The sequence below is a fragment of the Thunnus maccoyii genome, chromosome 12 (assembly GCF_910596095.1).
Source record: "Thunnus maccoyii chromosome 12, fThuMac1.1, whole genome shotgun sequence".
NCBI classification, from domain to species: domain Eukaryota; kingdom Metazoa; phylum Chordata; class Actinopteri; order Scombriformes; family Scombridae; genus Thunnus; species Thunnus maccoyii.
The window spans coordinates 887206-912127 of record NC_056544.1 but is presented as its reverse complement, the minus strand read 5'-3'; the positions used below and the strand labels follow the sequence as shown (position 1 = coordinate 912127).

Genomic DNA, 24922 nt, shown 5'->3' with positions numbered 1-24922 from the left:
ACACACATTTGACCTCATCTGTGCATGACAATTATGACAAGGAAAGCTTTAGGTATGACATGACCAATTTTAAGTAATGTCTACTCAGCAGTAAATATTCTAATATTGAAGTCATGTTGACTGGTCCATTTTCAAGGTAAGTCTTCAGTGCTCCAGAGTTTGACAGTCTATACACTGTTTTATGACCTGCTGTCGGAACAGTATAGTATATTATTATATTATTTTAAATTCATTTTTAAACTAATTTATTTATTGGGTAATTGAGAACTATAAGTGCACAAATCTGAAGATAATCATTCTAAACAAATGTTGATATTAGCCTTTAAAACCCATTATCATAACACTCCATGAATACTGTTCATATAATAAATATTTAGGAACCTTAGTTGGGTTTTAGCTTCCTCTGTGTCTGTAAATGTAGGGCTCTCATTGGTGGAAATGAGTTTGATTGCCTACATCCCCCTCCCACTGCCTGTCTACTCTCTCTACATACTGTCCTGTGATAGTGGCACACTGACTGACAGCAGCAGTGTGACAGTGCACACCACATGCTGCACCTCAGACAGTGAGCATGTTTTTAATCTACTGTGGCTTGAATTGTACCCCCTTTGTGTGTCCCTTTGGACAAAAGTTTCTGCCAAGTGCTATCCACCTCCGCTCATTATAGGACAGGAAAAAGCGCCACCTACTGAAACTTCTTATAACTACAACATGAGCACACGTGTTCAGTAAGAGGCAGTGGAAAGATATCTAGATGGTGAAAAATCACATATGCTGGCACTATGTACCTGTGAGTACTGGTCCAGAGTGACCTCAGCACTTCTTTAAGGCCCTGCAGCTATCAGTCGTGCATTTTTGTCATAATTTCCGTATCTGTTTAAATAACCCATCATATACTTTATGTACCTACTGGTTTTTTAATCTGTGGAGCCTGAGCAGAGCTACGAGGAAGTAGCAGGATGTAGGCGGAGACACCTGTCGATCAGGGTAGTACACTTCCAAACACACTTTAAGCCTTTGTTTAAGCCTTAATCGTTTTTTATGAAATTTTTTTTTTTCATCACCACAAGACACACATCAAACTCCACCCTGTCACATTGTGCTCAGAACAGTGCTTTGACCTGTGACAAACTTACATAGAGTCCTGGGGTAATGCAGCAAAACTGCTCTGCGGCGAGCAGGAGTTCAGGTGGAACAAGCTGTTGATCTGGAGCTGTCCTTGGTGCTGAACGTCTCAATCCAATTAGCTCTCTCTCTCTCTCTCTCTCTCTCTCTCTCTCTCTCTCTCTCTCTCTCTCTCTCTCTCTCTCTCTCTCTCTCTTATTCGTTTATTCTCTCTTCCTCGGGGCCGGTAGTTCTCCGAGCACACTTCACTACTTCTGTATCTGTTATCTGTGTGGGTTTCCTCATGACGCTCAGCGGTGCAGACACACTTCCCGGGACGTGTCCTGCGCTGATAGATTTTTAGTTTTTGGATTTTTTTTTTGTCTCACTAAAATGTGGATCTCCATCGGTCTGTGTGCTCTCAGGAGGCTTCATGAATCCACGACTGGAGGGGAGGTGAAGCAGCTGGGATAACTAACTGGGTGCTATGGTGGGACCTCCTGGAAGGACAAGAGTTCGGTTTTACCCAAATATAAGCATTTTCTACAGAGGTATGCTGCACGGACACTCTTTTACTCAACAGACCTTTTTTTTTTATTTGGGCAACGGTAAAAGGCTTCTGTCAGGGCGTTAATTGGATGAAGTCAAATAGAACAGACCTGGACGTGTTTTCTATTGATCCAGTCTCTGTCTCTCTATCTACCTTGTACTTTTTTAACTTGGTGGCCTCTGGTGCGTAATCACGGGTTAAGCCAGAGTCTCCCTAATCTCTTGACAACGAATTAAAAATGAACACTCTCACTTTAGACTCTAATTATGGGTTTCATGTCCAGGATTCAACCCGTCTTTACATTTGATTTTGTTCGGTTTGATCAAGAAAGTGTAGAAAACAACAAAAACTATCAGATGTAACCTTTTACTACACAGTTGTAATGACAAGCGTGGTTTAATCAATCCAACATACAAAATGTAAAAACAGTATATTAAATTAAATGTTTGTGTAACAGAAATTACTGATAAATGTGATTTACTTTTGGAGAGATAAGACTGGGTAAGAGCGATTTCTTTTTAGTAGTGACGTAGCAGCTTGGTCCCTGACGTAGCCGTGTGTCCTGAGTGTCCCAGGAGAAGATAGACAGTCCTTAATTAACTAAGGCAGACTTGAGCCAGGGGAGACGAAGCCTAATGCCACCATTGGGATTTGTGGAACTCCATTACACAATCAGATAAAGGTCCTGCAGTCAGAGGACTTCTAATGGCAACATAAGCCTCCATAGTCCAACAGGAGAAAGGCTTCCAAGAAAAAAAGTGCAGTTTAGATTTCTTTCATTCTCTGAGAGATTATTACAATTGGTATTAATCACATAACAAACACAGTTGAAAGATATACAGTTTCTTTATTTGTTCTTTTAATTATGATTGAAAATTAATCTTTATAATTAGAAATACCAAAGTTTCTTTTTTCACCCTGGGTTTTAATGAGTCTTCAAGGTTCAAAGGAGCTACAATCAGAATGTGTCACAGTTCCAATATTTTCATACGTAATTTGAGTGAAAAATGACATTACTATTTCGATAATCTAATTGGTGTAAAGTGTGTGTTATGTGTTCTGTTCTAATGCACTGCTTGGTGGCTTTTCCAGGTGCAGTCAATTCTAGCAGCCACTATCTAATATGGAAAAACAAGACACATCCATCATTGATTTATATTATTATTTTTCAGAGATAACAATATTTGATATTGCAACTGACTAGGCTTTGGAGGAAAATGACAGAACATTTATTGCACACGCAGATCAATGTCTGAAAAAAAATTCTCTGTATTAAGTTTAAACTGACAGAAGAATATGGTATCCATCATTCTTTATTTCATATTGAATATAACTGAAACTTTGCTTTTGGATTTACAACTTAACATATAATTTAATACAATATAACAAATGAAAATGGCATGGCCAAAAAAAAAAAAAATTGGTACCCTAAACTTAATATTTTGTAGCACAGCCTTCGGAGGCAACAACTGCAGTCAAGCACTTTCTCTAAATCAGGTTTCTACACTTCTCCACTGGTAGTTCAGCCCACTCTTCTTGAGCAAACTGCTCCAGTTCTCTCAGGTTTGATGGGTGCCGTCTCCCAACTGCAAGTTTCAGCTCTTTCCGATGGTCAATGGGATTCAGATCGGGACTCATAGCAGGCCACTTCAGAACGGTCCAACGTTTTCTTCTTCTTCTCATCCACTCTTGGGTGCTTTTTGATGTATGTTTGGGGTCATTGTCCTGCTGGAAGACCCATGACCTGCGACTAAGACACAGCTTGCTGACACTGGGCTGTATGTTTCACTCCAAAATGCCTTGATAGTCTTCTGATTTCATTGTGCCCTGCACAGATTCAAGGCACCCAGTGCCTGAAGCAGCAAAGCAACCCCAAAACATACTGAGCCTCCTCCATGTTTCACAGTAGGCATGGTGTTCTCTTCTTTGAAGGCTTCATTTTTTCTTCTGTAAACATAGGGTTGGTGTGATTTGCCAAAAAGCTCTAATTTTGTTTCATCTGTCCAAAGCACATTCTCTCAGAAGGACTGTGGCTTGTCAACATGCATTTTGGCAAAGTCCAGTCTGGCTTGTGTCTCCCTCTTACAAGTGGGGTCTTCCTGGGTCTTCAACCATGGAGCCCATTTTCATTCAGACAGTGATGGATGGTGCAACTTGAAACTTTGTACCTTGAACTTGAAGATCAGCTTGGATCTGTATCAAAGTTTTCTTTGGTTCCTTCTTGACCATTTGAACAATCCCTCTGTTTAAATCGCGTGCCAATTTTCCTCTTGCAACCACGTCCAGAGATATTGGCTACGGTCCCATGGGCCTTAAACTTCTTAATAATATTGGCAACAGTGGTCACAGGAACAGGATCTTTGGAGATGGTCTTGTAACCTTTATATTGACCATGCTTGGCTATGACCTTTTTTCTAATGTCTTCAGACCACTGTCTAGTTTTCCTTCTGTTTTCCATGTTAAATGCGATGCACACAGTGGCACAAAACAGCAGAGGGACAACTTCTAAGGGGTACCAATAATTTTGTCCAGGCTATTTTAGAATGTCTTTGTAGAATAAGCATGAATTCAGTTATTTTCACAACTTTTTTGTTTTGTTCCCACAAACCAAATAAAGACATGCATTGATAATAAAATATCTTTTATTTTTGATACTGTTCAGGGCAAATGGTGCATTATTTTAATAAAAATGCAAGAGTACCAATAATTTCAGCCATGCTTATAATTAACACTTATTTAGGGTTAAGCACCATGTAAGTATAATAAAGGCCTAAGAGCCAAACTTTGACACAAAGACCTACTTTAAGACCCTCATCATATCAGTTCATTTTGTACTTTAGTGGTGCATATTCCCAAACCAATTGCCACATAGTGAACCTTGGGTGTAATATAAGTAGAACATTTGAAAGAATGAAAACATTTTCAATACTTATTAAGATTAGTGTGTCTGTGGACATGTTACACACAGAGCCCCAAAAGCTCCAGGTACGCTGTGTGTCATCTAGTTAATGCTAATTCAACTGAAAATGTGTTTGGGAATATGCACCACTGAAGCAATATCAAGTGACAATATCAGGCCCTTAAGATGGCGCCTGGTTTATTACCTGATCGTCAGTTTCGTATTTATGTGTTGTATATTCCAAAATTCATTTGTGTATTCTAGCTCTCTGGATTTGAGACACGGGGCTGGTCATTAATTGTTGGGTTGGTGATGTGTCCCCCCGCTTCTCATGTTGAAGTGTCCTTGAGCGAGACATTAAACCTCAAACTGTAATGCAATTTGGACAAAAACATTTGCCAAGAAATGAATAATGCACAGGAACTGGGGGTTAATGGGGTCCCTCTAGCAAGTTAATCCAGCCAGGTGACACAAGTCAATTGTGTCATTCACTGCCTTCACAAATGCTGATAGTGGCATATTGTCTGTAATAAAGTTTAATCAGATTTAATGAAATTAAACAGCTGTGTTACAGATCGGTGTCAATTAAGGGAAAAGCTATGCAAATATGGCAGGTTTTGGAGTGATGCAATAGACAGCACTCTCCACCATCAAAACACCAAATAAGAATATCTACTGGAAAAATGCTGTTGATCGCTCCAGTAGACTTCACACACTGGGAGAATCTCTGACAAGGAGCACTGAAGCTGCTGCTTGTGGTGGAACAACACCTTACTGACACACTGCATGTTGGTTTTTCCCTTCCCTTGTCACCTATCTGTATGCCCTGTGTATCTGAAACCCATGTTTGAGAATAATTTATTTCATTCACTCTGCTCAGACTGGTATATTTAATGTGTGTTGTCCCATTTTTCCAGCCATGGATCCAACTAGGAGTTCAGTGATCTGAAGACAGCCAGGTGAGCTTGGTGGGCTTGGGACACTGTCTGCCCACCAACCACCACGATAATCATACTGAGCAAGAAACGCTCCACACACTCACACACACCATTACAACTTCTGTACTCTGAGGTAACCCTAAATTGAGAGAGCAGCAGCCCACACAGAGCAAACATGACAGACAGAGTGAGCTTCAACACATCCAAAGTCAACCCCCGGCCCGCTGCGGGTCCTGTACTCCCCCCTGAACCCATTGACATCATCCGCATCAAGGCCCGCTCCCGGAGGGTCAGACTCAATGTTGGAGGTCTCACCCATGAAGTCCTGTGGAGAACGCTGGACCGGCTGCCCAGAACCCGTCTGGGACGGCTAAGAGACTGCAACACCCATGAATCACTGCTGGAGATCTGTGATGATTACAGCCTCACTGAGAACGAATATTTTTTTGACCGGCATCCCGTGGCCTTCTCCTCCATCCTCAACTTCTACAGAACGGGAAAGCTGCACATGATGGAGGAGATGTGTGCCCTGTCCTTCGGCCAAGAGCTGGACTACTGGGGCATTGACGAGATCTACCTAGAGTCATGCTGCCAGGCGCGGTACCACCAGAAGAAGGAGCAGATGAATGACGAGCTGAGGAGGGAGGCGGAGACGCTGAGGGAGAAGGAGGGAGAGGAGGAGGACCATGGCTGTTGTCCTGACAAGAGACAGAAACTCTGGGATCTGCTGGAGAAACCCAGCTCATCTGTGGCCGCAAAGGTAACAACAGCAGCACACCTTCTCTATAAACACCCTGGTAAAGGTGTGATCCTGTGGTATGATAGTTCAAATTTAGAATCTCTCAGTTGTGTAAAACTACATGACCAAGTCCTAGTCAGCCTGCATGGTAAAACTATTTTATTATGTCTTCTGTGGCTGTGAAGGACAAAATAACCCAGATTTACAGACTACACATTTATAACATAAAGTCTGTGTTACAAACAGTTTTTTTGAAGCTTGATCCATACTAGGGACTAAAAGTCATGATTTCTCAGCGTCTTTAACACAGATTTTAACCATTCTTTTTTCATGTATTTTTGGGCTTTTTTTATTTTGATGGGAAAGAGGAGACAAGCTCAGGGAGGGGTGACATGCAACAAATGTCTTCAGCTGGACTCAAACTAAAAGACAGTGAAATTACTGTACATGGTCATAATTCCTAAACCCTAGGCCACCAGGACATGGCCATTCTTCTTTTTTAAATCTGTCACTTGTGAGACCCTCAACTTTATGGAATTGATATTAAAATCAAGCCTTCAAAGAGATTTCTTTACTGTACATATTGGCTGAACTGAGGTCATAGGAACAACATTTAGTTATGCCAGTCAGTTCTGTTCTATTTCATGCTACAATCACTGAGTAACTTATTGTATTGTGCATTTGGTTAGACTTTGATGCTTTAGGGTTAAAGCACTTTATCTCTTCATGGGTTTGGGAGAGCTGCACACCTCTCCTGACATGTTTGGAGTTCCAAGCAGGTGGGCAATAATTGAATGCATATGATTTTAATCAACAAGTTGTTTGCCGGTTTTTGTCTGGGGTTTAAAGCCCATCAACAGGGTGAAACTGTGCCATTCACACTCATGGTGAATGTGGATTCCTGTGTGTGTTCACTTTATAGGGGAGGAAAGTAACTTGCTAGTAACTTACTAGTAATTGCATTTGCTCTAGTACTTACTGTTTACATTAACAGATAAACATTTTAATCAAAAACATATGATCAGTCTATAAAATGTGATGCATTATTATAGAATAAACAACAGTATGTAGTTCAATTCAGTACCACCTCAACCATCTACTACATTAGAAATCCTGCTTACACATGAATGTGTCAACAATGAAAATTTGATAATATGAACTGATAATGATATAACCATCTGAAATGATCATTCTGCAAAATGAGTACTTTTACTTTTGATGCTTTCAATGCATTTACTGATAATATTTCTCTATAATAATACCTTATACTTCTTATACTTGTATGAAGTACAGTTGTTTTATATTGGTACCATCCTATTATACTATATGTCATCATTACTTTAATTTCTGTGTGTTGTAAATAGTTGATGTTAAAGCTGTCCTTGTTGGCAGTGTATGTTATCCTACACTGAGGTACTAGTGTTTAGTCCCAATCATTCCTGGAAGGAAGTCAGATCTGTTTTCTCCTGCTCTGCTCTGCCTGTCTCTATGATTAGCAGCCTCAAATCCATAATGTAAAAACATCAGAGGTCATTGGAGAACTTTCAGGACCATAATCCTCCTTCACCTATGAAGTATTGAGACACAGAGGAGGAGGAGGATGGATTAGAGCTGCATATTCTCCTGTGTACAGGCTTGTATTGGACTTTAGGTGTCTTTAGAGGAAAGCATGTGAGTGTTTTTAATGCTGAAATTAACCCAAATTACAAAAACATTTCTATCTTGTAAAGTCAAGTCAATTTTATTTGTATAGCCCAATATCATCAAATGATTTTAAAGGTCATCAGAAGCACCTTAAAGTCTGATCTAACATGAATAGAGAGCTAGTGAAGGGAGGCTAGGAATTGGTGTAATATGGACAAATTAGCTGCACCATATTGAACCATCTGAAGACTTTTAGTATCACGTGGCAGACCTGAAAACAGTACAGTAATCAAGTCTGGATGACACAAAGGTGTGTATTAGAGTCTTTGCATCAGATGTGGAAAACCAACAAAACCAACATAATTCCTCCCACTTGTGCTTGCATTAGACAGACAGCACGGTACTGCTTTTGAGTCTGGGATCAAAATTAACTGCTTTGACTAGTTAGAAGTGTGATTCATAATCTGGTTACTTTGTGACTCCTTCAAATGCATTTTACAAGAAAAAAAACTAAACTAGAGAAAGGTCTGAAAAGTAAACATCATATTTCGTAATGGAAACAAGATTTTATTATTTATCCCATTAACCATCGTAGGCCCTCTCTGCCCACTGAGTTAGTAGATATTGACATCAGAACTACAGCCCTGCCTTTATCAAAGAGCTATTATATGAGAAAGTCTAATGCATCAATAGTCATATCTTACACAGTTGATATTTCTGTATCTGATATTTACAGTAGTCTTTATAACATGTCAGTAGTATTATTGGACTGAGGTGTGTGTGTGTGTGTGTGTGTGTGTGTGTGTGTGTGTGTGTGTGTGTGTGTGTGTGTGTGTGCACGCTCAAATGGACTGCACTGCATTTATATATAGCGCCTTTCTAGTCTTCTGACCACTCAAAGTGCTTTTACACTACAAGCCACATTTATACATTGACAATTTGTTTAGCTCAGTGAGCTTACTGTGCTTATTTATTGTCTGCATCAGAGCAGATAGACAGCTCCTAAAAACATAATCCAAGCAGAGCATTAGTCCTTTACTAATGATGAGACAGCAGTGGGCATTTGTCTGTTACTGCCAAATACACAACTGCTGATAAATCATTTTCACTGGAAGGAAAACAATAAGTAGATATTGTTTTCCTTCCAGTAAGAAGGAGAGGAGAATAAGAGGAGAGGAGAGAGGCTCTCTTGTCTCCATCCCTCCCTCCATTGATGTTTAAAGTTCCTACTCTCAAAACCTCCATGTAGAGCAGAGAGAGAAAGAAGAAAGAGAGGACAGTGAAACCCCTCCAAGAAAAGGAGACCACTCTTGGTGCTTCACCCATATTTTATTCTTATGCATTTAGGGAGCCTTTCCCTGCTCCACTTTCAGCCTCAGCTGTCTGAATGTCACTCACCTCTCCTTCTGTCTGTCCACTGCCTTTATTTTCTTCCACAGCCTGTCCCTCAGTATTATCAAAGTTCTTGTCCCTCACGTCACTGTTCTCAGTACTTTCATTAATCAGTGTATCAGGGTGCAGGGTGCCAATTGTGGTCACCCCCAGCTCATTCTGTGCTACCTGTGGGCCGCTGCTACCAACACTATCCGCAGCCTGCTGCTCACCTGCAGCTTGCCACTCACCTGTACAGTCCATTCTTTGTGCAGGCAGGACGAACATTTGTGATTGACATCGCCACAGTCAAAACATTTCATGCTGCCAGAGTTGAATAAACAGCATAATGACCGTTTTCATATTTAACTTTGAAAGACAATTCTAAGACCTTTGCAGGATTGATCAGATACATGAACGTCTGTCTCTGTAGAGACTGAACATGCTGCAGTCTGGCGTCTTTACACCCAAGACAAACTGTTTTGAAACCGCTGGCAAACTTTCCAAAGCAGGCCAGTTCTCTTTCCAGCAGTTCATTGGGGATGAAGAGGGGGATGCCTGACACGGTGATCCGTGTAGAAGGCACAAACAGCGGTGAAATGGCTACATACAAATCATCCAACACCAGGCCTCTCTCCACTGAAGGTGAACCAAATGCTCTTCTTGGAGAGGGGCCACGACAGACTTATTTAATATTTTCATTACTAACCTGTTCTCCTACAGCCAAGAGAACCTGTTCCACAGTGTACTGTGGAGCAGCCACAACTCTTATCTCAGGTCTGATGGACAGGGGAGGCGAATCCTCACCAGGGAGGGACACCATAACTCAGTGAAACAATACGATTAATACCAACTTTTGCTCACTAAATCCACAAATTACTGAATTAAAATCCTCTTACCTTTTTCCTGAGGGACAGGATGAAAGATTGAAAACCGGAAAAAACAGTCCAAACTTCCCAAACTCACTCAGCAGCTCCACACACTCCACACCTGCTCACACGCTCAAATTCCCAGCATGCAGTGAGAGGAGAGGAGAGGAGAGGAGAGGAGTGGAAGAGAGAGGAGAGGACGGAGGAGAGGATAGGAGAGGAAAGAAGAGGAGAGAGAGAGAGGAGAGGAGAGGAGTAGAGAGGAGAGGAGAGAGGAGAATGGAGGAGAGGAGAGAGAGGAGAGGAAAGGAGAAGAGAGAGAGGGGAGGAGTAGAGAGGAGAGAGAGGAAAGTGGAGGAGAGGAAAAGAGAGGAGAAGAGAAGAGTAGAGAGGAGTAGAGAGGAGTAGAGAGGAGTAGAGAGGAGAGGAGGGGAGACCTATGGTAATCTTGCTTTTTATAATCATGACCACAAACTGTGCAACCTTAGTTGCTATTAACAACCTAAGTTTTATGACTTAAGAAATGTTGGCAGTTAACATCCCAAAACTTTCAATATCATCCAGGTTTTTGCAGAATTGTCCAATATTGTTTGTATGTTAAGTGTGATTACAAAGCTTCATGCAAGGTACATTTCTGACTGTTCAGTCATGTATTACTAACATACTTACTATGGTGAGTGTACAGTCATGTTAATTGGCTGACTCGTGTTTGATTCATCTTTTTGACATAATAACATCATATGAGAAAAAAGAAGAGGTGAAAGGAAAGGACAGCTACTGTATAAAAAGGAAAGGCACACACACAAACACAAGAATAGAGAGGAAAACTTGATATAGTTAACTGATCGCCTGTTTTCAGCTGACTGATTGCAGAGTCGTTCAGGTCAACTGCATTGTCAACAGCATGAGGAGAGACTGTTCAGAGTTGTGGGTTTAATCAGCTGGATTCACACAGGACCTTATTATCTGTAGAACCCAGTTCTGGGCTGTAATGGCTGAATCAATAGTTTGAATTTCAGGTCACACAGATGGAATCTTACTGGCTGTCATAACACATCTGATTTCTCTGAGGCTACCATCATTTCAGTCGAACACTCTGACATCAAAGATTTACCATTTACAGCAAAGGATTTTACAGTTAGATCTAGTGGAAAATATTCTTTAAGATTCTTTGAGACCAACCCCACATTAATAAACACACACATTACTTTTTAGTTAAAACAACAACACCAAAGATATAGCACATACAGTCAAGAAGAGGTTGGGGTGGTGGAGGAAGCTGCAGCAGCAAATAGTGTTGACATGAAGGCATCTGCACAGTGATGGTGAGAAACTGTGACAACTTGTAAGGTTAAAAAAGTGATTATAGCTACTGAGCAGTGCGTCAGTTTTACCCCACACATTTTTTCTTAACATTAACAGGAGTGAAAAATTCACAGGTGTGACAATGTAAGATTATCAGTCACTCCAACGTGGAGTAACAAAACAGAGGTGAAAGTTGGACAAACTAGAAGACTTGTCTTAAAATTGTCTAAATTGAAATTGTATTAAAGTTTGCAGCCTTGAAATTGTGAGTTTTCTAAACTTTTTTCATTTTATTGTAAAGATGGACGCATCTTTTTTAGTGATAAGCTCTACTACAGTGGTGTCATCTCCAATCTTACACAGTCAGAGGCTTCTGGCTGTACAGTTGTTTGTGTATGCCTAGTGGAAAGGCAGCATGTGGCTCTAGAGACTTATTGGAGGTTTTTTATATACACTGAACAGCTGTGAACCATGTTGACAGTTTTTGTTCATTCTAAAGTGTGGAACAGAGACACCACGGTATCCTTCAATATGGCCAACAATAGCACCGACTTAACTTATTTGGGAGAGTCCAATATGTATGTAATATGGTATATGGCATGTATAGTTTGTGATAATGAAAGTCCAGTTTATAAATGCTTCATCAGTCTATAAATATAACAGCATTGGCCTTCAGCGGTCCATGTGACCATGTTGGAACCGTAGTGTCAGCAGGAGGGAAGCTGCTTAGGCCACTCTGCACTGACACCACCCGTGTGTCACTCTGTGGCAGCACTGATGCAGCTCAGGTCTTAACCAATAGGAGAGACTCCTCCCGGTGATATGTCCGGCTCAGTGCTACTGCTGATTAGAACACAAGTATTACCTGGCCATTTTGAAAACATGGTACAGCATTTGTTCAGGAGCAGCTAACACACACACACACACACACACACACAGCAATTCAGAGTCCATATGGACAACTAGCAATAATAGTTTTTAGTTTTATTGGATAATATGAGTATTAAATATTCCAGTAATACATATTAGTTTAGTACACTTTACATAATCTGTGTAATCCTCTTATTTTTGGCTCTGATTTGATTTTTTGACATGTTTTTCTTTGCGGTATCTTTTGCAGTGAACACACACACATGCACACAGGATTGTTTAATTTCAGTAAGTCTGTCAAATGCTTCTAGTATAAGTATAGTATATATTTGACATAAAGTAAATAACATAAGCATAAAAATGTAGTACATAAATTCCAGTTTCATCTTTCTTGTAATATATTCAAACTCTGAATGAGTTTAGACGTTATGTCAGCATATCTGCATGCATAGTCACCTGTTCATAGTCGGGGGTTGTCAGGACACACACACACACACACACACACACACACATGACTGAAGAGTATGGCTTAATCTCCTTTCGGGCTTTTACCAGGACTGCCACTGCTGCAAATAGACTAACTGTTGGCAGGTTGGATAGTCTGTCCTTTCCACTGTCTGACCTGCAGGAGTGGGGGTAGACTGCAGACTGCAATCTATCTAATCATACCCTGCACATGTTAGTAATCTATAATCAAGACGTTTCAATAAAATGTATTATCCCATAACATACCACTTTTTGTAAGCAGCTAACATTGTTCAGATTCAATTATTTCAGAAAAAAAAAAACGAGTCAAAGAGAATTATGAGGAAATGTTTAGAAAATCTTACTTTTACAGTTGATGAATTTGTAGGATCACTGTGCATGTGCTCTTCACATGAGCTATGCTTGATAGCTTCACCCTTCGGTACGACATTGTTTCCATATCGACTTCAAATATAGAGCATACTATGTGCAGTACATCTTCAATAGGCAGTTATCTGAAACCTCCTCCATCAATAAAAAGCCTGTATCCTCTGTGGCTATGGTATAAGTGTAAATGAAATATAAGCCACAACATGGAGAGGTGATTGATATTAATGAAAAGACAGTAAGGTAAGAATGCTTACCTTCATAGTAAATTCATTTCTATAGCACACTTCATACAAAGATGCAATACAACGTGCTTAAGGTTGCAGTTGAACTAAGTCATCAGTTACACATGAAATGCAACATTAAGACATTATTTTTGTTTTGGAAAGGAAAAAAAAAAGTCAAATCTTGTGTTGTTTGAGGCTGTCATCTCTCTGAAGAACCACTGGTCCATAGCTGACAGAGGACTCTCACTCCAGCTATAATTACACTCTTTCACTGTTCTGCTCTTTCTCTCGTGCACTGTTCTCTGATGATACTTCACATAATCAATCACTTTTGAGCTAAGAAATACAGTATCTCATTATAGTCATGTTTCTTTATGAGTTGTATTTGAATATGTCTATAAAAAGGAGGAACAATTATAAGTAAACTATAGATAATATGCTACAAGGGTTTTACAAACTTATACAATCAGTGTTACAAACTACAGACCTCAAATGTTGGAGTATAGCATCATTATGCATGTCATTTGTATATTGTTTAAGATTATGGCAGTAAATAGTTATCATGTTTGGGTCACGGTGCACTGGTTTGAACCCCATGGCAGCACCTGCCGATCCATCTCATCACACTCCCCATGAACAGTGGTTAAAGAAAAGCCATGACATAAATGCCAGTAACCCCCAATAATATAGTATGTAGGTTGTTTTTCATAACCAACATGGGCATGCCAGCAGACAAAATATACTTCTTCATACAGTAATATTATATTGGCATTGAGTTATTTAGATGGATCCTCTTTGTTAATAGACAAATTAGAAATCATTATACTTGCATGAGTTTTGAAATTCATTGTGAAACGCTGAGTGAAATCGGAACATCATAAATGACAACAATGAGTCACTGCTGTGGTGCGTGTAAAGCATCTCCTTCAGTACTGTGCAGGAAGAATGTTTTCACAGACAGCAATATAAGCAGCTGAGTGGCTACTCAGAGGTCTATAGTTTTTTGTGCAGAGAAGAGCAGCAGAATGATGTGTATTAACTCATGTATTTTTGCTTTCTAATAAGAATGCTGTAATTGAAATGAGAGTGCCTTATCACTCCAGCAGGAGAGAGGCTGATCCAAAGTGATTTGCGATCTACAGCAAAGTTCCTCCTGTTGACTGTAATTCTTTTGTTGGCAAATGTCAGACTGCTCAGTGTGTGTTATAAACTGCCAGGCTTTCTTTTTGGCTTGTTTGTTTGTCTTTTTATTAACTTGTCTTCAGTGATATTTCCTGCTCCTTACACCAACAGATAAGTACATTTTAATATTAATGAATGGCTGTGTAGTACTTGTAGTACTTTCTAGTTTAATTTTTCATCTATGATACAGCCTCCCCCTCCATGTGCCCCGGTTAACAGTCTGGTCCACCAAATCACAAACATTTGTTCCTGCTGGCAGTGCGGGAGCCAGTAGTTTTGACTGACTGAATGTGTCACAGCTGTTATGATGATGAACCCTGAACACTGAACATACTGTATGTGCACTTGCTCCAGCATAGTGTTGTGTGATAAAAAGCCAATAGATGTGTTTGACACAGACTGAGGATCCTGTCAAAGCTGCAGTCAAAGGTCTGAGCTGAGCATGTGATGGAGGTTCTGCTTGCATTAAATCAATCTAACACTGCACTGATGACTGAGCAGTTGCTCTGCTTATTTCCCAGATCTTTTTTAGCAACATCCCTTCCCTCCACGTGTAGCAAATATACCCTGTATAGCTTAATACCATACTCTTTTATTCTGTTAACCTATCCTGTTTGTGAGCTTGAGGACAAACAGGACAAACTAAGTTAAGTAAGTAGGGATACTTACCTGAAAACACTTCTGAAACACGTTTTTTTTTTTTTACTCTTTTTTTGGGAGCTTTCATCAACATCTCGAGGCCTTCATCAGTGAATGGAGTTGCGCAGTATTACTGCTAATAATTATAATGATGGTAATACAGAGAGAACTCCATCTGCTAATGAAGGCCACAATATGTGGCTGAAAGCTCCACAAAAACTAAGTGGATCTTGTAATAAACATTTTTTTAAAGACTATTTTGCTTTTATTTCATCCAAAGTGTGCATTTGAAAAATTGTTGTTATGAAATCCACAACCTTTTTTACATGATTTAGCAATAAGCAATATTTAAAAGTTGCAGTTCTAAAAACTGCATTGTTTAGAACTCACTGTTGAATATAATAGATAATTTGTTTAGTGGAACTAATTATTGATTGTTGAAGCAGAGTTTATGTCAAGGATCATGTAACAGTGGTTCTGAATTGTATTAGTTAGCCAGAAAAGGATGGTGATCAGTAAAATTTTAAAACATCATAATGATTTGAAATTTTTTGAATTGGCTCTTGTACGAAATATGAGAAATGGTTTTAATTTGCATGATTTATTTTAGAGATATGGATATCTGACATGGCAGCATGATAAATATGAGCATTTTTTCTTTTTGCAATGTTTTGAGCCTTGCCCCATGAGCATATAGCTAGAAATGGACATTGGTGTCAACCACTGGTTGGTCAATGGCTCGTCTCAGGTCGATTCAAACTGCTTTGATGTGGTTGGGTGTAGGGAGCAGCACAGCCTCTGTGAGCCATTCAGTGAGTCACAAAAAAACTGTCTAAGCGACACATCAACAAAGATTCTTCAAACAGCCTTAAACCAACTGATCCACGGTAAAGCAGCTTCCATCCGGGCTGAGTGTAGGTGTTGTAGTGATCACCCAGCTTGGATGGCTAATAACATACCATGTTGGGCTAATTACAGCTCAGTGCGTCACACAGGCCAGTCAGATGCTTCTCTTTAGAGTTATTACTATAATTCTCACTCTTTCTTTCTTTATTCTCTCTGCTTCTGTTCCTTCTCTGTCTCTTTGTATGTGTGTGTGTGTGTGTGTGTGTGTGTGTGTGAGAGAGAGAGAGAGAGAGAGAGAGAGAGAGAGAGAGAGAGAGAAAGAGAGGCTGAATACCATAGTTGCATTCAGATCCTAATGATACTCAGTGTTTGTCTTGTTAAACACTGACTCAGGTCTTAGCTCTTTTCATGTGGTCACCATTTCTCTCAGCAGCAATGAAACCTGTAATATAACATCTCACATTTCCTGACTGTAATTGAACTCTGTACAGTGTGCACCTGAAGACACGTCACCACATAAGTAGAACAGAAAAAAGCTAATGATAAAAATATCAAGCATGTTTGAAAAGAATGAGGACACCCTAGACGAGTCAGAGCTCAGAATGAGAGGTTATCTGAAAATAATGTACTGCCTTCAGTTAGTCAGATGCAACCACAAAGGGAACAACAAGAGCAGCACCAGTTTTTGTTTTTTTGCCACCCTCAGGTCAAAAATCCATTTTGTTTGCTGACCACTTTTATCCTTAAGATACCAGTAAACCTTCTGATTTTAATGACGACTTATGATGACTATATCTCAACCATGACTAGAGAAATAGTCCTTACATTGATTTCAATCAAATAACATGGTCTTCATATGAAAATGAGTTGTACATTTTCCATGGAACTCAGCTGCTCTTTTCAGCTCCTCTAAACTGCTGTTTCCAAGGTCAATATGGGTCAATCAAAAAAAAAAAGACAAATACTTTAAGACAAATACTACAGAATGACTTTGTTCCTCTAATTTTATGAAAGTTTAAAGTTCCAGTAGGTTTAGGTACAAACCTGGTTAGGTTTAGAGAAAGATCATGGTTTGGGTTAAAATCTTAATGTTAGGGGACATTTGTCATCTTGGTTACAATAATAACCACTTAGTTACGGTGAGGAGATTTCTCAACAGTGGTTTCTAAGGTCAAGAATGATCTTTAAACCTCTTTTGTAAGGAGAATTCTATCAATAGCATAAATGTTGCACATAAATGTCATCTTGGGAGATTAAAACTGGACATTATTAGTTGCCATCTCCTGGTATGGAAATGTAACTGCTGCTGCAGAGATGACTGTCCAATTTAATTAAGTTATATCAAAAAATTCAAATGTGTGTAAGAGGTGGGAAAGGCTAAAAGGCAGCGTTTCCAAATCCTTAAAGGTAGCCTCCCTCCCTCACATCCAAACCCCCAAATTTCCTCCCAGCTCTGATTCCTGACTGATAACCCATCTGTGAAAGAAATGCTGCTGCTGTTGTGTTGTGCAACTTAGTGTGTGTGCACTGAGTTATCCAGCCATCATCATGACATTACAACATAACTGCCCATGGCCACATGTTGCCTTGGAAGAAAAACAAAACAACCTGTGCCTCTAACATTGGCTATGAGTCACTCATACACTATTAACAATGTACTCCTAATATTTATCACAGTGAATATAGAACATCTGAATGAATGAATGGATGTATGCATGAATGTATCAGAATATCCTCAGAACATGAGCAGATGAAAAACAATATGACTGGTGAAAGTGGCAACTTTATAAATAAACTGTGTTGACCTCTGCAGAAACAGCAGCTGTCCAACAGATCCTTTGCTTGTTGTTCCAGAAATACCTCCACATATTGATCAAGGCTTGGGTTTCTCTGCCCAGTCATTTTATCCTCTTTCATTCTGTCATTTTCCTCTCTGTTAATTTCTCTCTGATTTCCTTCTTTGCTGTTGGTCTGACATCCTCCTCTCTCTGCATGCTGTCCACTGCAGATACAGAGTAATAACAAGCATCAGTAGTTGTAGTATAATGATGACAATGAGGAGAACTCATCTTACATGTACAGCCTGATAAGAGGAATTAACCAGTTTGCCTGGAAGATGTAATACAATTTTAACAACTGGTATAGCATACAGCTGGCAGAAATGTGCTGTTGATATTTTTGGGTGCTTGATGTTGATTCCTACTGTTTTTGGTGCCCCCATGACCCCCTGACTTTTGCTTTCTTGTACAGTAGTTTCATCAGTAGGATACATTTTACACTTGTGCATAAGAATTCTAATGGGCAGATTAGAATATAGTCAAATTTACTGAGCACAGTCATGCTCCCCATGTAGAACCTTTTCCATTATTGATATTTACCTTTCATACTTCATTGTGGGGTGTGGTGAATTTGATGTTTAAATTACATTTATCCTTTTTGAAATGATGAAAATTGTTTTTAGTTCTCAGATCCTTCAATTAAGTAAAAGTAACAATGCTACAATATGAAGAATACTCTATTATGGCATTCAATGTGCTACTTAGTAAGTAGTAGTAGTAGTAGTAGTAAAATGTATTATCAGCAAAAGGCACTGGTTGCTATTATGCAAAATGGCCCTCAGAGTGTTATTCCAACATTGTTGTGGCTGGTCGAGATGGAGATAATTTACCTAATTTACACACTATTGGACATATAACATGCACCGTATTCTACAGTATAAGTTGATCATATGCTCTATTAGTCCTTATCATGTTATACATTATACAGTGTGTGTCTGTATGCCCGTGGTGTGTGTGGATTGTGGATTTGCATGCTGGTTTATGTTTCCATATGTATGTTTGTGTGGACCGTACCACTGTGTATGCAGGTATAGTACTAGTAGTGGCAGTAATAGTAGCAGTAACAATGGTATGACTTGTAGCAGTAAAAGTGAAATTGCATTGAAGCTTTTGACTACTTCTGCAGTGCTTGGTATGACAGCAGCTACTATCTGTACATACATTCACAAAAAATATTTTGATTTACACTTTTATCATAATCTTATTAATGACACTTATTATGTCATCTGAATAATTTTGAGAAAACAGTCTTGTAGATTTGAGAACAGGATCTTTGGATTATGAGTGTTCAGTGATGTGCCAGAATGTGGCTGGTGTCTGGTACCTGGGTCTGTTGTCTGGATCAGAGTGTGCTTTTCACCCTAACAATCCCATGATGCATTGTTGACATACCAGTGATAACAACATCTGCATCATCCAGTGACATCAATATCTCCAGTGCCTCAAAAAGAGATATGCCTGTTTTCTCATAATTAGGGCACTTTTTTTCTCTTATTCACCAGATAGTTTTCTAGAAACCTATGGTCACCAAAACATTAAGATCAATCCTGTGGGGCCTATGAATATCCATAGGACATTTCATGGGTACCCACTCATTCATTCACCCCGACAAAGACCAAAGTTTAGGGAGGAAAGGATGTGGGGCCATGAAGCAGACCACAGCAGATTTTGTTCAGAATCACAAAACAGTGAGAGGAAGACATGTAACTTCAGCTTTTATCTCTCTAACATAATGTTTTTCTATTGAATTGTGTTCAATCCTTTGCTTGTGACTCATTGTGATTCAAACTCAAAGTGTTATCGATCAACTATACCTTAAATGTGGAGCCTCCATTAATTCTTCCTCCACTGCATAGCTTCTAAAGCAGCTTGTGTGTTCCTGGTACTGCTTTAAATCTGCCCTGGGTGCCAAGGTCACAGCATTTGGCAGCCATTAAGCCATTAAGACGCTGCAGGGTGGACATACTTTGATACACCTGCCCTCTACTTCCCTTTGTCCTTTCTCTTTTGCTATCTATCTTCTCTCTCATCTTTCTTCTTGCTTCTTCTTTTTCTCGCTTAACTCTGCAGTTTTGTCCCAAAACTCAGTTTTTTGTCTGTAACAAAGTCTCTCAGTCTGAATGAGTATTATTAGGCAGTAGAAATACTGTACATTGTGTAATGCTGTAATGCACTGTCCTTTGACATTACTCTGATGGGCCAGATGGTCCCTTATCCGGAAACAACCGGGACAGTCCTTATATCACATGAATTCAAAGTGACTTGAGTTGAGACACAGGGACAGTCGCCATAGCAGAATAAAAGACTTTCGAAACAAAGATTAATGATGAATAACTGATCATTTCCTGAACATTGACACAAACAGAACGAAATTAATTAATAATTTAACTTTTAGCTGATATGCTGCTCACACATTTTAAAGAGAGAGAGTCCTCTTTACATTGAAGCGAAATGGAAAGTAAATGTTATCTTCGTAGGAGACAAATTAATTGTGAGATGAAAAATGATAGAAAGACACCTGAGTTAAGTGGGATAATAAACTTTAAATTAATTTTGCAATTTAATTTCAACATGAATGACCTTACCTTCATATCATTTTATCTGGAAAAACATCCTTTTTTTAGGTTGTTGATGATGCACTGTTCATTTTATTTACAGTATGTACAGTAAATAATCTTAGAAAAGGCAAGATCATACTTCATACTTTAACTGGTCTAAAAACAGCAATAATTGAACATACTCACTATAGAATCTGAACTCCTCTCAGTAGTAACCATGCCCAGCTCTCTATGTATAGGATTAAAAGTCTTACATGTTATGACATATATCATTTAACACTCTGAAAGGGACTGTTCCCACCATGAATACCTCTACTTATGAGCAAAATGCATGCTATTGCTTATAATTGTTTCCTCTGATTCAGACTACTTTTGTAAGGACGTTAGAATTAGGATCTTTCATTGTTCCTTATCAGTCATTATCAGTCTCTTTTGAAATACTTTTCGTTCTTTATTCTTTTTTGTTTTTTTGATATAAAGCTGTTCTTGGGGGTGTCCAAGTATTGCTTGATTCTTCCTGTTGGGGGAGAAAAGAATGAGTAACCACTTCTAACCTCTCTCTATCCTTTCTATACATAGCAACACAATCCTATTACAATTATCCTGAAATGTCCTAGTAAGGGCTACAGTGAGAAGACTCAGACTGCACATGCTTATGCTACCACACACGGCTCGGACATTAGAGTTCTCCCAGACAGTTTTTTGAACGGAAGTTGAAGGGAGTGATGTTGAATCCCCTCAGTCAATTTTCTGGGTGAACCACACTGTGAGAAATATGACTACTGTAGCTCCATCAGTCAAGAGCAGGAGTTAACAAAGAGGGAAAATGTCCATAAAATAACTGTGAAGTTAAATATGCAACAAAAACTAACTGACTCAGATTTTACTCAGAAATTTGTCAAATATACATACTTTAATTTCTGGTAGCCATGGAGACCAATTCTTTCAAGTGCATTGTAGGAAAAATAGGCAAATCAGAAAGTAAGCTGTAGCAGCTTAAAGCTGGAGTGTGGGACTTTTACATATAAATTAATGTCCATTACATTCAGGCCCTTGCCAAATGAGTTCACACAATGCTGAGCCTCAACTCTAGGTAAATTTTTCTGTATTTCACAGTATACCGGATTTTTAAATCTGGTGTCTGTCGCAACATCCCTGTGTTTTATGTCAACCAGCAATGATTGGTTTGTGACTGTTGACCAGGGAGGATTGTCCTCACATGAAAAGCGTCAGGGGTCTGTGGCAATGACATCAACAGTGTTTATGTAATTACTCTCACTGCCAGAAAGGGGAGACAAAAGTTTTTCACTGCAGGTTTAAAGCAAATGACATACAAGAAGCAGTAATAGAGGGGAATACTGTCTGCACAAAAACCACAGTTTCGATGAAAATTTTATAGAATGTCAGAAAATCTCAACAACTGGTAGCAAATGTGGTAAAGAGACCAATCAGACTCAATTCCCTGAACAGGCTTGCAGTGCAAATATACTTGTGGATCAAGATCTGGTGGCCTGTTAATTGAGTATGGAATTTAAGAAAAGGTTTTATTTATTCCACCATTGGTAGATTGTGTGTTTTAGTATTGCATTCAAATTAAGTTCAGGGAATCACAAGAGACATTTAAAAAAAAAAAAAAAAACAACGGTCAAAGCAGCAGCTGCCAAGATCAACCTCTATTGGATTTATTTGGAGCAACTGTTGCTAGCGTATATTGCGTGACAAATCATCAGTATATTCTTCATTAAGTCTAACACATTTCTACTGTGTGGAGTGTAATGAACACTGGAGCCAGTGGGGGCCACTAGCAGAGTCAGTCATGGAAATTCTGAAGAATGTCTTGAACTGATTAATGTAACATGAAGGCAGCCATCAAAGATTGTGGTTGGGGGGCAGCTGCAATTATTCCTGCTGATAACTCCCTGTTTGAAATGCATATCACAGTCCTGACAGACAATGCAGTGGTATAAGCACCATACTGTAGCAACATATCTGAGTGGGTGGGTAAAAATGGTCTTGAGTGGCTTGTGATGATTTGGGCTGCTATTTGTACCATTTGGGCAGTTTCCCCCAAGGCTAAAGGCTAAATTCCAGTGAATCAGCCCCTCCACCTCTCAAGAATCACAGGCTTTACATTCTTTTTGTTTTTTTGTTTGTTTTTTTGTCTACGTGCAGATATAGACAAATATGTGAAACAGAAAATGTGCTCAGCAAAAACAGTAACCCACAATCTTCTCTTTGTCTTGCAGGTCCTGGCGATGATTTCCATCCTTTTCATCATCATTTCTACCATCTCGTTGTCACTCAACACTCTGCCAGAGCTACAGGTTGTGGATGAATTTGGCCAGTTTAATGACAACCCCAGCCTAGCCCATGTGGAAGCTGTCTGCATTGCCTGGTTCACCATGGAGTACATGCTGCGCCTGCTCTCAGCACCAAACAAGTGGAATTTCATCAAAGCACCGCTGAACATCATTGATTTGCTGGCTATACTGCCTTACTATGTGACCCTCTGCCTAACTGAGTCTAACAAAAGCGTGTTGCAGTTCCAGAATGTGCGCCGTGTGGTCCAGATCTTCAGAATCATGAGGATCCTGAGGATCCTGAAGCTGGCAAGGCACTCAACAGGACTCCAGTCTTTGGGCTTCACTTTGCGAAGAAGCTATAATGAGTTGGGTCTGCTGATCCTCTTCCTAGCCATGGGCATTATGATCTTTTCTAGCTTGGTGTTCTTTGCTGAGAAGGATGAGGATGCTACCAAATTCACCAGTATCCCTGCCTCCTTCTGGTGGGCCACGATTACTATGACCACTGTTGGTTACGGAGACATCTACCCACAAACCCTGCTGGGGAAGATTGTAGGAGGACTCTGCTGCATAGCAGGTGTGTTGGTTATTGCCCTACCCATCCCAATCATTGTGAACAACTTCTCAGAGTTTTATCGAGAGCAGAAGAGGCAGGAGAAGGCCATCAAGAGGAGGGAAGCTCTTGAAAGAGCCAAACGCAGTGGAAGCATTATTTCTATCAATCTAAAGGATGCTTTTGCACGTAGTATGGAACTCACAGATGTGCTGGTTGAAAAGAGAGAGGACAGTAAGTGTCCTGTGGACAACCATCTGTCACCCAGCCGCTGGAGCTACCACAAACACTACTCCAATGCAGAGGTTGGTAGCCCAGGTCTGTCCCAACATTCTCATTACCAGGAAGTGGCTCAGCTGGGCTCACCTGAACGACTCAAGCCCTCGTCTAACAAAACCACCCCTCAACACCTCAATGTAAAGCGGCTTGAAGATGCTTACAACAAGACAGCAACCTTCCAGGAGCAACGGGAGAATGTTATAGAGGAACAGATGGAGATGAAAGCGTTGGCCCCCACCCAAGCGCAGCAAACTTCACCTGAAGCCAGCATTGCCCCGAAATACTCCAATGTGACTGATGATTTTTCAGGGGAAAGAGGAGAGAGAAGCACTCTGCTCCCTAGTGCTGGAGGGGGTCAAACTGCTGCTAGACACCAGCGTATCCCCCCTCCTTTGGATCTAAGTCAAATCAGCACCATTGATACAAACAGGGGCACTGACATCATCCAACCAATGACCATCATCAAAGAGGGTCTGTATGAGTTTGTGTCCAGCCCCAGAGGAAGTGGGACTGGAGATAAAGGTTTGGTGCAACAGACCATGGAAAGTCTTGGGATGACCTATGGCAGCTCCCTGACAGATTCAAAGAGCCCTGAAAAGATGAGGGTCGACCTCATTGGACCCCAGGATGATGTGCTTATGGCAGTGATGACACCTGTAGCAACCCCAGTCTCGGCTGGCTCCGCCAAGCTTGCTCACCTACTGCCTGACGACATGGTTCCCAGGTTTTCTCCATCTTCCAGCTCTGCAACGCAGGAAGCTAAATCTCCACTGGCACTCCTGCAATCTCCGTCCCTGGACCAGCAATCAGTCAATCCGAGCAACTCCCAGGGGGGAGGTGAGGGCTCAGCAGCCAAGAGCTTAGAAGGTGAAGGGCAGCTCACGGGCTTAAGCCACCAGGGGAGGAATCACATGGAGAGGTCTGCTGCCAGCTCAGGCAGCAGTGCTAGCCCTAAGTCTAAGGCCAGCCCGCTCAACTGCACTCAGGAGCTAGTAACTATGGAGGGGGTGGAGGAAGGAGGAGGAGGGGAGGGAGCAGCGCAGAGTGGCGAGAATAGAGAAAACCACATTGTTCTGGATGGAAGCCTGACACCGCCCTGTGAAACAAGCATGTGAGCCCAAAAGTAGGATCAGTTTCACAGAAAGGGACACCAAAGGAAGGGGATGCAGAAAAGGTTGATGGGATGGATGAGAACAACTGCCCAAAGTAACCCACAACAACTATTACCTGGTGTGGGCTCTGCACCTGTTGACAAAGACACTGTGGAAACACATTAAATTTTAAATGAAACTATTATAAAAGTTGGTGCAGTTTTTCTGCAGGGATACATGTGTCATATCCCACAAAACTCTTGGA

The 24922-nt window shown here is 40.3% G+C and overlaps 1 protein-coding gene across 1 annotated transcript; it reads left to right on the top strand.

The window, feature by feature from the left end:
• Window positions 1-751: 751 nt before the first annotated feature.
• LOC121908937 (potassium voltage-gated channel subfamily B member 2-like) lies at window positions 752-24922 on the top strand. The gene is made up of 4 exons (XM_042429271.1): window positions 752-790; window positions 1530-1655; window positions 5471-6251; window positions 22678-24922. The coding sequence occupies exons 3-4, from the start codon at window positions 5667-5669 to the stop codon at window positions 24679-24681; spliced, it is 2589 nt and encodes an 862-aa protein (XP_042285205.1). The 5' UTR covers window positions 752-790; window positions 1530-1655; window positions 5471-5666; the 3' UTR covers window positions 24682-24922.

Coding starts and splice junctions, on each gene's coding strand:
- LOC121908937 (XM_042429271.1), top strand. CDS start 5,667: ATGACAGACAGAGTGAGCTTCAACACATCCAAAGTCAACCCCCGGCCC. Junction 6,252..22,677: donor GCTCATCTGTGGCCGCAAAG/GTAACAACAGCA, acceptor TTTGTCTTGCAG/GTCCTGGCGATGATTTCCAT.